General features: G+C 35.6%; 1 protein-coding gene across 4 annotated transcripts in view; it reads right to left on the bottom strand.

Annotated features, from left to right (window-relative positions):
* Positions 1–14,958, bottom strand: part of fndc4a (fibronectin type III domain containing 4a) — a 41,071-nt gene that overhangs the window by 3,486 nt on the left and 22,627 nt on the right. For all 4 annotated transcript variants that reach the window (XM_058754942.1, XM_058754944.1, XM_058754943.1 and 1 more), the window contains 4 exons: positions 14,336–14,451; positions 8,614–8,818; positions 3,272–3,361; positions 968–1,101 (listed from right to left, as the gene is read on the bottom strand). In XM_058754942.1, coding sequence (XP_058610925.1) covers positions 968–1,101; positions 3,272–3,361; positions 8,614–8,818; positions 14,336–14,451 — 545 coding nt within the window. The remainder of the gene's footprint in view (positions 1–967; positions 1,102–3,271; positions 3,362–8,613; positions 8,819–14,335; positions 14,452–14,958) is intronic.

The raw sequence follows: 14,958 nt of genomic DNA, 5'->3' as shown, positions 1-14,958 counted from the left end.
TGACAGACTGACGCTCTAGCCATTATAGTGTTTGGTCTCATCCTTCACTGCTGGCAGGTTTCATCCGACAAATAACAAAAAGGTTTTACCAATCAGAGGTTTTATCAATCGGCAGTTCCTGGGCAGACAGTCTTTGTGAAAAGTGAGATGGATAGCAATCTAAATGCTTTTCTCCTTTCTGTCTTAGTCTTTCTGCAGGTGTTACAAGTGATTGGGTTGTTTTCCCTATCCTCTTAGCTCAAAATGCTTACGCTATGCTTTTCATTAAGAGCTAATGGAAAGTATCGTGTCTGAATTTACAGGGAAATAGATTTCTCAATTTCAACTCAATCTGAGGTTTAGGGGGAATTGTGGGGAAAGAGTTGAAATACATATCTGTTTTGCACTGCAATTTACAAAACTGTACATATCTGATCTGATGTGGTGACAGATTTTAGTTGAAAGTTCAAATCTGTTACAGCTAATACGGCCTTTTTCAAAGGGTGCTTTCTTTCACAATGAAGAAAAAGATGTTGTTCAAATATGACTCTAGATGACTTTATTCAAAAATTAATTCAAAAGTTCATTCAAAAATTACATTTATTCACCCCGTGTCTTTGAAAAACAAGGAAAAGCTCCTCTTTTCCACACAATGCAAGTGAATGGTGACCAAGGTACAGGTAAGGCAAGATTTCTCCAGAATAAAGACATTCAGTCTGTTCCTCACAAAATTATCACATCGCTTCAGAACACCTCATAGTCAGATGGACTACTTTCATGATGCTTTTATGAGAGTTTTTAGTCCTTTTTGGAGCTTGACAGCCTTTGGTCTCCATTCAATTTCATTGTAGAGAAAAAGAGATGATTTGAAGGGATTCTGCTAATCTTCTTCTTTTGTGCTCCACTGAAGAAAGTAAGTCTTACAGGTTTAGAGTAAATCTTAGAAAAGAGAGTTTGATGTTGAGAAAAAGGTTCACAGATGTCCCACCTTGCTCCGCAGGAGACCTCCGCTGTGATGCTCTGGTGTGCTTCTCTCTGAGGATGGTTTTACCTTCTCTTTGCTGTTGCTGGAATCGTTGTCCTTTATTATGTCATACTGCCGGCAAAACAAGGCAATTACGGCTGCAGAAACAGAGAAGACATGGTGACATGGAGCTGTTGTAACTCTACAAAGCTCTGGAGAGACAGACTGATAGGTAGAGTAGCTGAAGCATCCAACTCTAAGACAGTTACTGAATAAACACAACTGTGCCCGGTTTATCTCCATTTCACCTCTGTCTCTTACTGTATATCGGCCCATTTTCTTAAAGCTATCAATGAACAATGATAAATGAATCATTAATGCCATTAACCTTTTCCTTAACCTTTAGAGATTGGATAGCTTGATTATGAAAACATACAGTAACTTCAATTATTCGAATAACATCTCCAGTGGAAAAAATAAATGCTGTTCTTTTAACCTTTCTATTCATCAAAGAATCCTGGAATACAATGCTTCATGGTTTTGAGCAGCAAATCAGCATATTAGAATGATTTCTGAAGGATCATGTGACACCGAAGACTGGAATAATGATCCTGAAGAAAATTCAGATTTACCATTACAGGATTAAATTACATTTTAAAATATATTTGAATAGAAACCATGTAATAAAATTCAAAATTTTATTAAATAAATGCAGCCTTGGTGAGCATAAGAGACTAACAACACAAATCACTAACATTTGAAGTATATTAGGGGTGTAATGGTACACAAACATGACGCTTGGTATGTACCTCGGTTTTGACACCACGGTTTGGTATGGTTTCGGTACAGCAGGGAAAAACCTACACATAAAATAGCTTTTTTCTTTTATTAAACAGTGGTTTACTAAACAAATTGCTCGTTCTTTACATAAATTCAACTGTAATTCAAATTTTCTTAGAGATAAAAATCTACCTCAGCTTATGCTTTAAACTATACAGAGCCTTTTTACGTTACTATAAGGTTACAATTAACAACAGAGCCCAAACTTAAATTCAATTGCTACTTATTTTTAAATATAATAATCAACACTCTGAAAAACTGTAGGCAAACATGTAAATTGCACATAATTTATGAACTTCTAAATCATAACATTTCTATTTGTTGTTGAAATATAATCATTTACACAGTGGCTGTCATTACAGATTTATTTAAACATACATTAAATAATTAAGACATCACTAACAGGTAAAGTTAAATATAATGAAGTATATAGTCTAATATTTCGCGAAATGCTCTTCTCTGCACTTCATTTCGTTTGCAAACTAATGAGCTGTAGACACTGATGACATGCCTGAGATAAAATTAAATGCTACATTAAATTTAGTTTACAAGCTGTTTTATTGACGTCTTTCCACGGTTGATTCCACGGTCTGATTGAGTGATAACATGAGGCATGAGATGTTCATTCATGTTTATTGCATGTTAGAATTAGAAGTAAAGAGGAAGGGATGATCATGCTCACTCGTGCTCATGCCACATCAAAGAAAAAAATTTGACATTATTTGAAAGATGAGACTTTGTTTCTTATCAAAAGTAACAATAAGTTTCCAATTAAGTTACACTCATGCAGTGGTTAAACCAACGCTGTGTTTGTTCGGTACACATGCATACGTACTGACATTGTTTGTGTACTGTTACACCCCTACTTGAAATAATATTTATACTGGTTCTATTAAATCGTTATTATCATTTCTGTGTGTAAATGTATAGGGTGATGGTGTCACTTTTAAATAAGGGTGCGGGGCTGCCCCTGCTCTTTATGTTGGACACGTTCAGCATCCTCTGGATTGAGAGGGGCAGACAGAATTCCTTTCAGTAGTCATTCCTTGTTTGCTGGAGTGGCAGTTGCAATTGAGCGCATGAATTATTTTGTGACAGTGAGGCAGACTGCCTCAGTGCCTTACGTAAGAGAAGTGCTTCTCTTTCCCATGCCCTTCTTAATATTCAGCCAGTACTTTTCATATTTTATCAGTTTAATGCATATTATGGTTTTTAGAGCTGGCATGTATAGTGGAATTTTAAGCATCACTTAATTCAAGTGATACTAAAATTATTCAGGTGAAAAATTAATAACCATTAGCAGATCCAAGACTAATTATGATCCGCTCTCTAACTTTTCATCTCTTTCGGAGGTTAATAATTCATGAGGTAATGTTTGCAAGCATGGTTTTTCTCAGTAGGCATAAACAGTCAGAACAGAATTCCAGGACTTGGACGTTATTAATAGAGTCGACACATTTATCCTTTGAGCTGACATCAGGGTCTCACCTGCCCACATAAGAAGCACCACCACAATGATGATCATCTCTCCTGTCTGCAGGTGTCGAGCTTTATCCAGGCCTTGGACAGTCGGGTCATCTGTTAGAGGAGACAGAGGGTCGTCTATGATTGATTGTACTTAGAACTGAACGGTCATTTGTAGCTGATGCAGTCATCACTGAGCCAACTCTGAAATTAAAAGTGCACAACTTTCATTCTTGAGGTCATAAATCAGAAATTGTGATGATAAATATTCTATGCACTACTGTTCAAAAGTTTTTTGTGGAAACTTTTTGTTTCAGGATACTTTAATTAAAAGAACAGCATTTATTTGAAAAAGAAATCTTTCATAACATAATAAATGTCTTTACTGTTACTTTTGATCAATTTAATGCTGAATAAAAGTAATAATTACAAAAAAAGTCTTACTGACCCCCTATTTTTTAACGGTAATTTAAATAAAAAAATATACATAAATAAATGTAGAATAAACTGAACTACTACTGCTACTACTACTAGTTCTACTATTAATAATAATAATAATAATAATAATAATAAATGACATATGTGTGTCATAATCCAGACCCATTAAGATCTGAACAAAGAAAATAACAATTTTATGTTCATAAACATATTTTTCAGGGACATTAATTGTAGACCGGGATAGCAGAAGTTTTTAAACATTAAAATACTACACTTAAATTAGACACCTTTAAAAATGTCATGTTTTTAAAATAAGTATAACCTTTTTTAAAGCTACACTATATAACTTTGTTTTGTAATTAACAAAATGTAAATATTGAGCGAGTACATTATAAATGCATTTTCCAAACTTGTGTTATTGCTATGGTAAGCCTTTAATAACTATTTATACTTTGGGATGGATTTCACTGGAAACTTCATCAGCTGTCCGTGCATGTTTACGTCATATCCATAAATAAAGATACAAGCCATTTGATTCATCCGAACAGAACGGTGAAGCCGAAGCTTAACGCGTGTAATGACCAAAACAATGTTGCTCTGCAATTTTTATGCTTCAACTACCAGAGGACCAAAAGTTACACAGTGTAAAAATGAAGAGGGAAAAAAAGAATGCAAAATGCTGCCAGCCACTTATGTGATTAATTTAACTTTTGTTAAGCCCTAAGGATGTATCCCAAAGCTGGTCAATTTCCCAGCATCCCAATCACCACCACCATCCAACCACTGCCTGAACCACCCAGCCATCTGTCTTCATTAATCCAGTGTTAAAGGAATTGAATTCAGGCCCATTTCCTCCTGCAAATATCTTTTAACCTGTGTGGAGTTGGTCCAGAGCACCACTCTTCCCAATTGCTGTTCCTTTCTGGATAAAAGCAGCACTGCCACTGAGACACCTGCTGTCATAAATTGAAAAAGAAGGGTTGGGGGGAGGGGATATTACACCCAGCCAATTACTGCATATCACATGCATTGTCGTGTTTCCAATAGCAGTCTCACAGTATTGAGATGAACCCTCACTCCCGTTCACATTCTCTGCCGCTGAACACTCAGGATAGAAGACAGGCGAAACGTTCCTCTCATCAGCCCCATGAATATTTATAACGATAAGTGTGCGAAAAATGAATGCTGCCTGTTCTTCACAAGCAGGTTCAACCTACACTTGCCACATCTCTCAACAGAGATAAGAACCTCATGTGGGACGCAGTGCTGTTTATTTAACTGGTTAGGTTCCAAAAGCCCAACAGGGAAGCTCTTTAGAGCCCTTTAAAAAGAGCTGCTATATGCCAGACAACATAATGCTTTCTCGCGTCCTCTTTGGTGTAAGGATCCAAAGCAAGACATCTGCTCATTAGTTCCACAAGCCTGAAATCAGTTCAAAGACACTGTTGCACGTGTACTGTGACATTCTCATGAAGAGCACGAAGAGAATCACTGCAGCTGCACAAATTTTGCCATCATTTACTGACTCGTGTTGCTCCAAACCTACACTCCTAAAAAAACCAGCTCCTTTATTGACATTGATGGTTCCACGAAGAACCTTTAACATCCATGGAAATATTCCAAAGCACAAAATGTACTTTATAGTGGAAAGGAGTATTCAAATTGTTCTTTACTAAGATAAAAATGGTTGTTCTAAGAACTGGTTCTTCTGTTATTCCTTTTGGAACCTTGTTTTTAAAGAATGAAAGTTCTGTCATCTTTTACTCACTCTCAAGTTGTTCCAAACCTGTATGAGTTTCATTATATGTTTTGTGTTTTAGGAAGATATTTTGAAGAATTTTGGTAACAGTTGATGGTAGCCACTGACTTCCACAGCATTTTTTTTTTTTTAATATGGAAGTCGACAGCTGCCGTCAACTGTTTGTTACCAACATACTTCAAAATATCTTCTTTTGTGCTCAACAGAAGAAAGAAACTTACATAGATTTGGAACAACTTCCAAAACGTAAGTCTTTCGTTCATCTTTGGAACACAAATGAAGATATTTTTGATGAAACCCAAGAGCTTTCTGACTCTGTATAGACAGCAACACAACTGACACGTTTAAGGCCCAGAAAGGTAGTAAGGACATCGATAAAATAGTGCATGTGACATCAGTTGTTCAAGCTACAAAAATACTTTTTGTGTGCACAGAAAACAAAAATAACTTAATTCAACAATTTCTTCTCTTCCATGTCAGTTTTTGACATGCGTGGTACTCTCGTGAATGCGCGGTGGAGACTGACATGTAGGAGAAGAAATTGTTGAATAAAGAAATTATTTTAGTTTTTTCACACAAAAAGTATTCTCGTAGCGTCATAAAATTACGGTTGAACCACTGATATCACATGGACTATTTTAACAATGTCCTTACTACATTTCTGGGCCTAGAATCCATAATAGAATAGTTGTGTAGCTGTCTATGCAGGGTCAGAAAGCTCTTGTATTTCATCAAAAATATCTTAATTTGTGTTCAGAAGATGAACGAAAGTCTTACATGTTTGAAACGACATGAGGGTGAGTAATTAATGACAGAATTTTCATTTTTGGGCAAACTATCTCTTGTCTATCACTTTATTTCTTCTGTGGATTACAAAAGAAGATATTTTTCCCATACAGTGAAAGACAATGTTTTAGACTCCACTGACTTCCACTGTATGTACAAAATGTACAGAGATGTTTTTCAAAGCATCTTCTTTTGCATAGATGATGACAGAATTTAAATTTTTGGGTGAACTATTCCTTTAAGTGTGGGCAAAGCGGATCTGTATGGATCGTCACAGAGACAGAATTGTGCTTGCTGCAAGTTGTTTATTGTCTTTCTAGTCATAAATATGATAGGTCTTTCCTCATCAGGATGCACAGGTTTGTTTGTTAGACCTGCAGGGTCTGGTCTTTGATATTGACTCAGCTTCTACAGACGCAGTTCTTTGAAGTATCACAGTAATTGTGTCCAATGGGAATCATCTTCAGCACAGTCTGACAGCACATGAGAAGCATTGGCCAAAAATACCTCTGAGATGCGAGTGAAACTGTCTAGAGTCACAAAACAAGACATATTACTCGATGACTTGGCACACTTTTCCAGTCTCTCTCTATTATTTAAAAAAAAAAAGATGACTTCTTTCCTTTTTAGATTTGTTTGGAAACTGGTCAGATTCCTCGGGCGATTATGACAAGTTGACTTTGAGAGTTGAAAAACAAAACTCTGCATTGGATCGTGTTTCCTGTTTGTAAGCAGATGGCAAATACTCCCTGCTAAGGCTATTGCTTCTAATTTCAAATCTATGCACCGCAGGATAGAGGAGGGAGGATTGGAATTTAACTGTTTTTGCATCATGATGAGACTCATTATTATAGGAACAGAGAAAGATGCACTGATGCAATTTACACTAATTGGAAATCCTCTGAACATGCAGTAAATCACTGGGTCACAATCATGCAAATGTCTAGAATTTGAATGATGCATTGTTAAATTCTTTCTCTGGGAGAAATTTTAACCTTTATTTTGATAAAACGCTAATGTTTCTGTCAGAAAATGAATGTATTTTCTTATGTAGAAAATGTTCTAATTTTAAGTATTGGTTTTTCTATGACTGATTCTTAAACTATGACCCTTAATACTGAGCACTGTAAACTGAATAACCAAAATATAATGAGACAGATCAAACAATTATTTTTAAAAGGGGGAAAATGTCACAGAATAATACAGTTGAACAGTACAGGAACAAGCATGGATGGTAACATTTCATTTCATTTAAAAAAAAGATTACATGCAGAAAAACTATAATGACCAAGGACTGAAAAATAAAGAGAATTAGAGATGTTTTGAAAAAGTCCTTGAATTGTAGCCACTATTAAAAAAGTAAAAAGAAAAGAAATCTATTAGTATTGGACAGTAAAACATCTTATTTTTAAAAATAAGCTTAGAATGACTTGAGAGTATACTTTTTATGCCTCATTGTGTGTAAGTTCTGCCCAGGCTTCTTCTGTCCTGACAGGCCTTTTCTCTTCACTTGGATGAATTTAGACTGTGGCCTTACACAGCCGAAAGCCAAGATGAAGCTATTCTATAATAAAAGCTATATGGAAGAATTTTTCACCTATTCAATCATGAAGGAGCTTTAGAAATGTAAACTGAAGCTCTACAGTTTTCAGTGAACCTCCTTAATTACACTTCCTGTATCAGCAAGAGTCAAACGTGATGTCTTCAAATCAAATTTGATGATACATTCATAATGTGTTGAATATGTTAGGGTAGGTTATTTCAGTTCAAGGCAGGAGAGCATTAATGACATATTGAGCGTGTTTCTGAATTACGTGCATCCTTGAATGCTCCGATGATTAATTTCAAGCGCTCCATCTGCGTCGGTGTGCATAAGACTGGTTGTTTTGTTGTTCTCAACATGACTGGCAGAAATAGCTACTCTCATGTTAAAAGCGATTTGATTTATCTGGTTTTCAGTGCTGTGCTAGATTTCATGCAGAAGAGAGAGTCTCTCAAAAACATCTCGTATCAACACAACATTGAAATGGCTGATAATAATTCACTCAATTGGCCTGCTATTAGGGACCACCCGCTTGTGCCGCACAGCGCCAATATACAGCATATCCCCCCGAGAGACAGCGAGCTGATTAGAAATTGGAGCTGAAAATGAGAGGCAGTAACAAGGTCTACCTGCATCCATGCGTGAAGTGTTCATCAATAATTAATTGGGTTGTAGGAATGGGAACTGTTGAGCACAATGGCGGAATCCGCTGAGAATGTAAACAGTCACTGTGCTGTCTGATGTTTCACATTTTTAACCCACAAGATGTCAAGCTATGATGGACTGCATCAAAAGTGGGAAAAATGATATTGTTGTGTAAGAGTAGGGGTTGGGTGTTACCTTGGTTCGAACTGTTTGAGGGGAAGCGGTCTGTTTTCTTTAGGGTTCTGAAGTGGATACGTTTACTGGCCTGGCTCTCTCCGTACAGGCCGATGGACTGCACTTGGATAATGTAATCTGTCTCCTCCTCCAGGTCCCACAGCACACAGGATCTGCTGGTGGTGTTCACCTCCCTGATAAACCTCTGCATTTTGCCGTCCATTCTCTGAAAGAGTTAAACCACCATTGGTATAGAACAGAAGTATATACAGTAGTGGCCAATATTATTAGAGCACTAGTACTTTCACCAGCTAAAAAATGTATTAAAAGTCAGTTATTTCTATCTTTTGCTGTAGTGTGTCAGTATATCAGTTTACATTTCCAAACATTCATTTTGCCATTAATTGTAATAATCTAGTGAGATTTTTGTTTGCACAAGGAGTCTGACAACAGCCAGTGCTCCACACAGAGATCTGATCTCACCATCATCATCCAGTCTGTCTAGAATGACATGAAGAAACAAAACTAACTGAGACAGACTAAATCCAGAAGAACTGTGGCAATGTCTCCAAGATGCTTCAAGAGACCTACCTTTGTCCTCACACCATATGGACAAAACTACTGGGACACCAGACCATTACACTAATAGGGACTTTAATGACATTGTATTCTGAAAGCATACAATAGGGCTGCACAATTAATTGAATTTCTAATCGTGATTACAACTACGGACGCCATCATCTAATCGTTCAAAATAATTCCAAAAATAAATAAATAAATAAAACTCCACTTTCATTATTCTGCATGCTTAAGATATGAGTGTATGTGTGTGTTTTTTCTACAGGTTACATTAAAGGGATCATTAAAGGGGTCATGATTTGTTTTTTATTTTGTACTGTTCTCTGAGGTCCACTTATAACGTTATCAAGATTTTTACATCAAAAACATCACAATTTTGAAGTAATAGGCTATTTTCTGCCCTGTTTTGAACCCCCTCATTGCTCTGTTTGAATAGACTTGGAAGTAAACGCCCACTGCTATGATTGGCTAACGTTGTGTATGTTTGACAGCGTACATTCCTCATAGATGGAAGCTGCTGTGATTTAGGTCAAAAACTCATACATAACTGAATACACATCAAGCGATCTGTAAGAAGAGCAATAGTGATCACGTAATAAAAAAAGTTACTCACACTTGTGTTGTGACATTACTGTCGGATCCAATATAATCGGCAGAGGTGTAAAAAGTACTCAAAAATTTTACTCAAGTGAAAGTAAAGATACTCAGTGAAAATTTTACTCAATTAAAAGTACAAGTATCTGGCCAAAAACATACTTGAGTAAAAGTAAAAAAGTACAACTTTAAATTGTACTCAAGTATTAAAAAAGTAGAAGTACTTTTTTTTTTTTCTGACAGACATACAGACGTTTTGTTAAAGGGAGAAAAATACAGGTTTTTCAATTCAAATTTATTTGTATAGCGCTTTTCACGATACAAATCGTTGCAAAGCAGCTTTACAGAAAATCTAAGTTTCTACATTATATTTAGGAGTAGGTTATTGGTGGTACAGTAAAAATCATGCAGTTAAATTATTTATATATATATACATATAATGACTTTGATTTATTAGATGAACACACAAACTAAGATCTAAATCATCTAAACTAAATCATCCTTTTTTCGTATAACAAATATGGGATGTCCAAAAATAACACTTCAAAAACTACACAAAGTGAATATGACAGTAACTCATACAACCCCTGTTAATAAATCAGTGTCTTCTTAAGTGAAACAATGAAAATTACAAATACTAATATTTTAAACTTGACCGTCGTGTTCACTTTGTGTGGTTTCTGAAGTGGTCCTGTCCCCTTGCATTATACGGACTAATAATCTTTACTTGTGTTCATCTGAAGAAAGAAAGTCATAAACATCTGGGGCGACATGAGAATCTTCATTTTTGGGTGAAATATCACTTTTAATAACAATGTGATGCAGAGGTTAGAAACAAATTCCAGACAGAATGCAAGAATGGGTTGAATTAATGAAGAGAGTCATAGAATTAAAACATACAGTATTAACATTTTGAAAGGCCACTTTTTTTGTGTTGTCTACGTCACTGTCTAAAAGGATAATTAATCTTTTAATTGTTTATTTGGGGAATTTTTTGGAGATTTGTAACATTTAATTAAAAAAAAGAATTCCCACAAAAATATTAATTGTATTTAAAAACAAAATGTATCAATTATTTTATTTGCACTCAATCTTGTGCATTCAGCCAATATATTCAGCTAATGGCTCTATCACAACAAAGAATAATGAATAAACTTTTTGGGGGGAAAACGCAACTTTGCTACCTCAACATGCTTCCTCAGATTTGATGGTGAACTTTTGAACCCAGACATTTATCTGATGAAAGTCATAACTGAAGTAGAACTGTGTGTGTGCTTGATGCATGAAAACAATGATCATTGCTTCTCATGTCAAGCACGCACGTTTGAGCTTCCGTTTCCCATATTCAATGTGTATAAGATAACATAAAAATGTAATGTACTTTTTAAGTTGAAATAAAATTGTAAGGAGTAAAAAGTACAGTTTTTTCTTCAGAAATGTAATCAAGTAAAAGTACAAGTAGTCAGTTTAAATTGTACTTGAATAAAGTAAAAATCCCCCAAAATAATACTTAAGTACAGTAATCAAGTAAAATTACTCAAGTATTTTACACCTCTGATAATCGCCTTTAAGTTTCAATCTTTTTGAAAACTCTTTCCTAATGTTAGGATCAGAAGGAAGGCAATGCAAAGACTGTTTTTTCCACAGCTTGGCACTGCACAGCATTTTCTTATCTTCAGAGACATCTTTACCGTTGCATAGATGCGCATGTTTGCCTCTTTCCTAAACACATATCATGCAAGAATCAGTGGGCGGGGCTAAAAAGGCAGTGATGTAGAAGCAGGTGTTGATCTTCTTCTGCGGAGGTGGTGCTTATCCAAACTATTACACAGAGTAGAACACTCCAAAAGCTGTCGTTTTGGTAGACTGCCTTCAATATAAACTGTTCTTAGACTAACAACAAAGTTTTGAGTTCTGAAACTTACAGGATGTTTTTTTAGTACAATGACCTCTTATTTGACAAAAAGATCAAGGTAATATTAGTTCCTCGGTTCATGACCCCTTTAAGGTTTTTTTCTCCAGTGTTTTAATTTTAGTTTTAGTATAACATTATAATACCAACCATATTTGTTTGATTTTTTGATTTACAAGAAGAAATGATCACACTTTATTTAAGGTCCAATTCTCGCTATTAACAAACCATTACAGCTTTTGCCTCAATAAACTCCTCATTTTCTGCTTATTAATAGTTATTAAGGTTAGGTATTGGGTAGGACTAGGGATGCAGAATATGTGCTTTATAAGTGCTAATAAACAGCCAATATGTTAATAACAGACATGCTAATAAGCAACTATTTAGAATTGGTCTCTATACTAAAGTATTACAGAAGATACTAAACCAACGTGTAATGTAGTTGACATTTGAGGCCTAATGCTATAGAAAAGCAATAAAGGTTTTTTCAAGAAGAGTGTTTTCAGCTTGTTTATTTTCATATAAAAATACGGCATGCAGTTGCTTCAAACAATGGTATAAAGCTGTTTAAAACATCATTCAATGTAAATTGTGATAATTGTAATCGCAATTTCAATTTGAATAATTGACAATCATGATTCTTGTCATAATCGCAGCCCTAACATAAACATTAATGTAAAGTTGGTCTCCCCTTTGCAGCTGTAGCATCCACTCATTTGGAAAGATTGTCCACAAGAATTTGGAGTGTTTCTGTGGGAATTTTGGCAATTCATACAGTAGAGCATCTGTGAGGACAGGCATTGATTTTGCACAAAGAGGCCACGATCTCCATTGCAGTTCATCCCCAAGGTGTTCGATGGGGTTCAGGTCAGGGCTCAAGTTCTTACACAACAAACGCATCCAACCAGTGTCTTCATGAACCATCCTTTGTGCACTGCATGGGGCACAGTCATGCTGCAATAGAAAAGGGCCTTCCCCAAACTGTTTCCACTAAGTTGGAAGCATAGCATTGTCTAAAATGTCTTGGTATGCTGAAGCTTACTAGATATAAAGAAGCTAAAAAAAACAGCCCCATGCCATTATCCCTCCTCCATCAAACTATATAGTTGGCACAATGCAGTTAAACAGGTAATGTTCTCCCGAAACCTGCCAAATCCAGACTTTCCAGGCAGCGAAGCACAAGTCATTGCTCCACAACAGGTTTCCACTGCTCCAGAGTCCAGTAGTGGTGTGATTTACACCACTCCATTCATTCTTGAATTCACTGAGATCTTCAGAATGACCTATTTTTTCCCCCACAAATGTTTGTACATTTTATTCACCTGTGACAAGAAGTCTGATTGAAACACCTGAAACAAATAATTAAGAGTGCATTTATATTGAGGAATTATATACTGTGGGATGTGATGGGGTGTTTTTTAGTCCTAGTTCATCCCAAGTCTAAACTCCATATATTTAAATGTTCTTCCAAACCGAAAAAAACTTTTCAAGGTTCCTGTAGAATTTACAAACTATGAAACATCACCTGCAGCTTTAGGCTGGTATTTGCTGACATTTCAAATGGCTCACGCTGTCTAGAGGTCAGCAGTACAGTAACAGTAAGCGCTTTCTATGAGGTCACCTAATAAGTATAAATCACACGTTAGGGTGCTAAAGGATCTTCTCGAAGCCCTACGAGCCAAACACGACAGCTTTTCATTTCAGCTATAATTCTGCCCTCTAAGTTAATGTTGCATTTAGCTCTGCCTTGGTTGGTCTTTAAAGTCTGCAAATAGATCCAAAGCATTTTCTTCTGCCCTTGGGCTCTAAAGCAGCCTCTAGGTGTGGGGGAGTCTGATAGAAGTCCTTGGCTAAATGAATAATGCATTAATCTGTGAGCGTCACCTGCACAGCCATTACAGACATGCAGACAACCTATTGCATAACAAGATTGACAGATATATTTGTAATTGTTCAAATGCGTAAGTCACTTAGATAATAAATAGCTTCTGAATTTCAGTAAAAAACAATGTTAATCTTTTACAGTGAGGATGTGACAGAAATCCAATCAACATCCAAATATTGATCAAAATATGACCAAATTCACATTTACTGCTCACACAATTTTTTTAAATCAAACTTACATAAAGGCGTAAGAAAGTTTCTGGAAAACGTTTAGAAATGTTCTGGTCCTGGCTTCTGATTGGTCAATACAGTGTTACAATATAATATAATACAATATAATATAATAGAAGAGCACTGCAAAATATTTCAGACCATGAAAATACTATTATTAGATATTTTGTCTTGTAAAAAATGTTAAATATGTTTAAGAAACAGGTATTTGATGTTTTTGAAAATAAATGTTAGAAAACAAGCAAATTACCAGTGTTTTTTTCTGTCTTTTTTTTTTTTTTTTTAAGTGAGAGGGGGAATATTTCAGGCTAAATAAGTTCGTAAAATTGGGAGAACCAAATGAGCAAAAAAAAAAAAAGGTCAGACCAAAATAGTTTGGATATAATCCAAAAAACAATGTGTAAATATCTTTTCTAATTGTTTATAAAAAAAATTAAAAAACACAAGCTGTCTGTGCCAATATACTTAGAAATATTAGAATTGACAGTTTATATTTTGTGTACAATTCTGAAATGTATTTCCTAGAAAAGTGATTTACTGTACCTGTTGGGAGATGGAAAAGCCGATGATGATGTCACCCTCAGGCACCTCCCAGGACACAGTTGCTGAATCAGCTCTCAGGTGCATGACTGACACATTAACTGGAGCAGGTGGACGGTCTGGAAACACAAAATTAATACTGTTAACTTTGATTCTTTGAGCCCTAATAATTTATATATAATTCATGTTAGGCTTAATTGCCATTGGCCCACTTATGCTATATTATTAATTATAGTGATTAATAGTGAATAATTTGCTGCCATACCTGAACTGATATATTATTATGACATTTCCACTCTATTTTTAGAGCAGAAATTAGTACAGCCAATGCATGTTTTCAAGAACTTACTGTCAAACAACAATGTTGTCATGAAAAAACTATTACCTTCCCAAGAAAACACAACAATAAGCCACAGGTTTGAAATATGTTGCTGTGCTCTATTTGCTGTCCATTTATAGACTGTCTGAGTCACTTGCCAAGAAAGCTTTCCAATCTGACCAATCAGATTTGGGATGTAAAACATTTACTCTGTGGCTTGACCTCTTCTCACCGGCTAGCTCTCTACAGCTCCCTCTAAAAGCAAACCCACTACAACACCCAGAGATATTTTATGCAAAGCTACATT

This window comes from Onychostoma macrolepis, chromosome 20 (genome assembly GCF_012432095.1).
Source record: "Onychostoma macrolepis isolate SWU-2019 chromosome 20, ASM1243209v1, whole genome shotgun sequence".
In the NCBI taxonomy this organism is placed as follows: Eukaryota; Metazoa; Chordata; class Actinopteri; order Cypriniformes; family Cyprinidae; genus Onychostoma; species Onychostoma macrolepis.
Note: the sequence above shows the minus strand (reverse complement) of the source record. Positions and strands in the feature narration are given on the sequence as shown.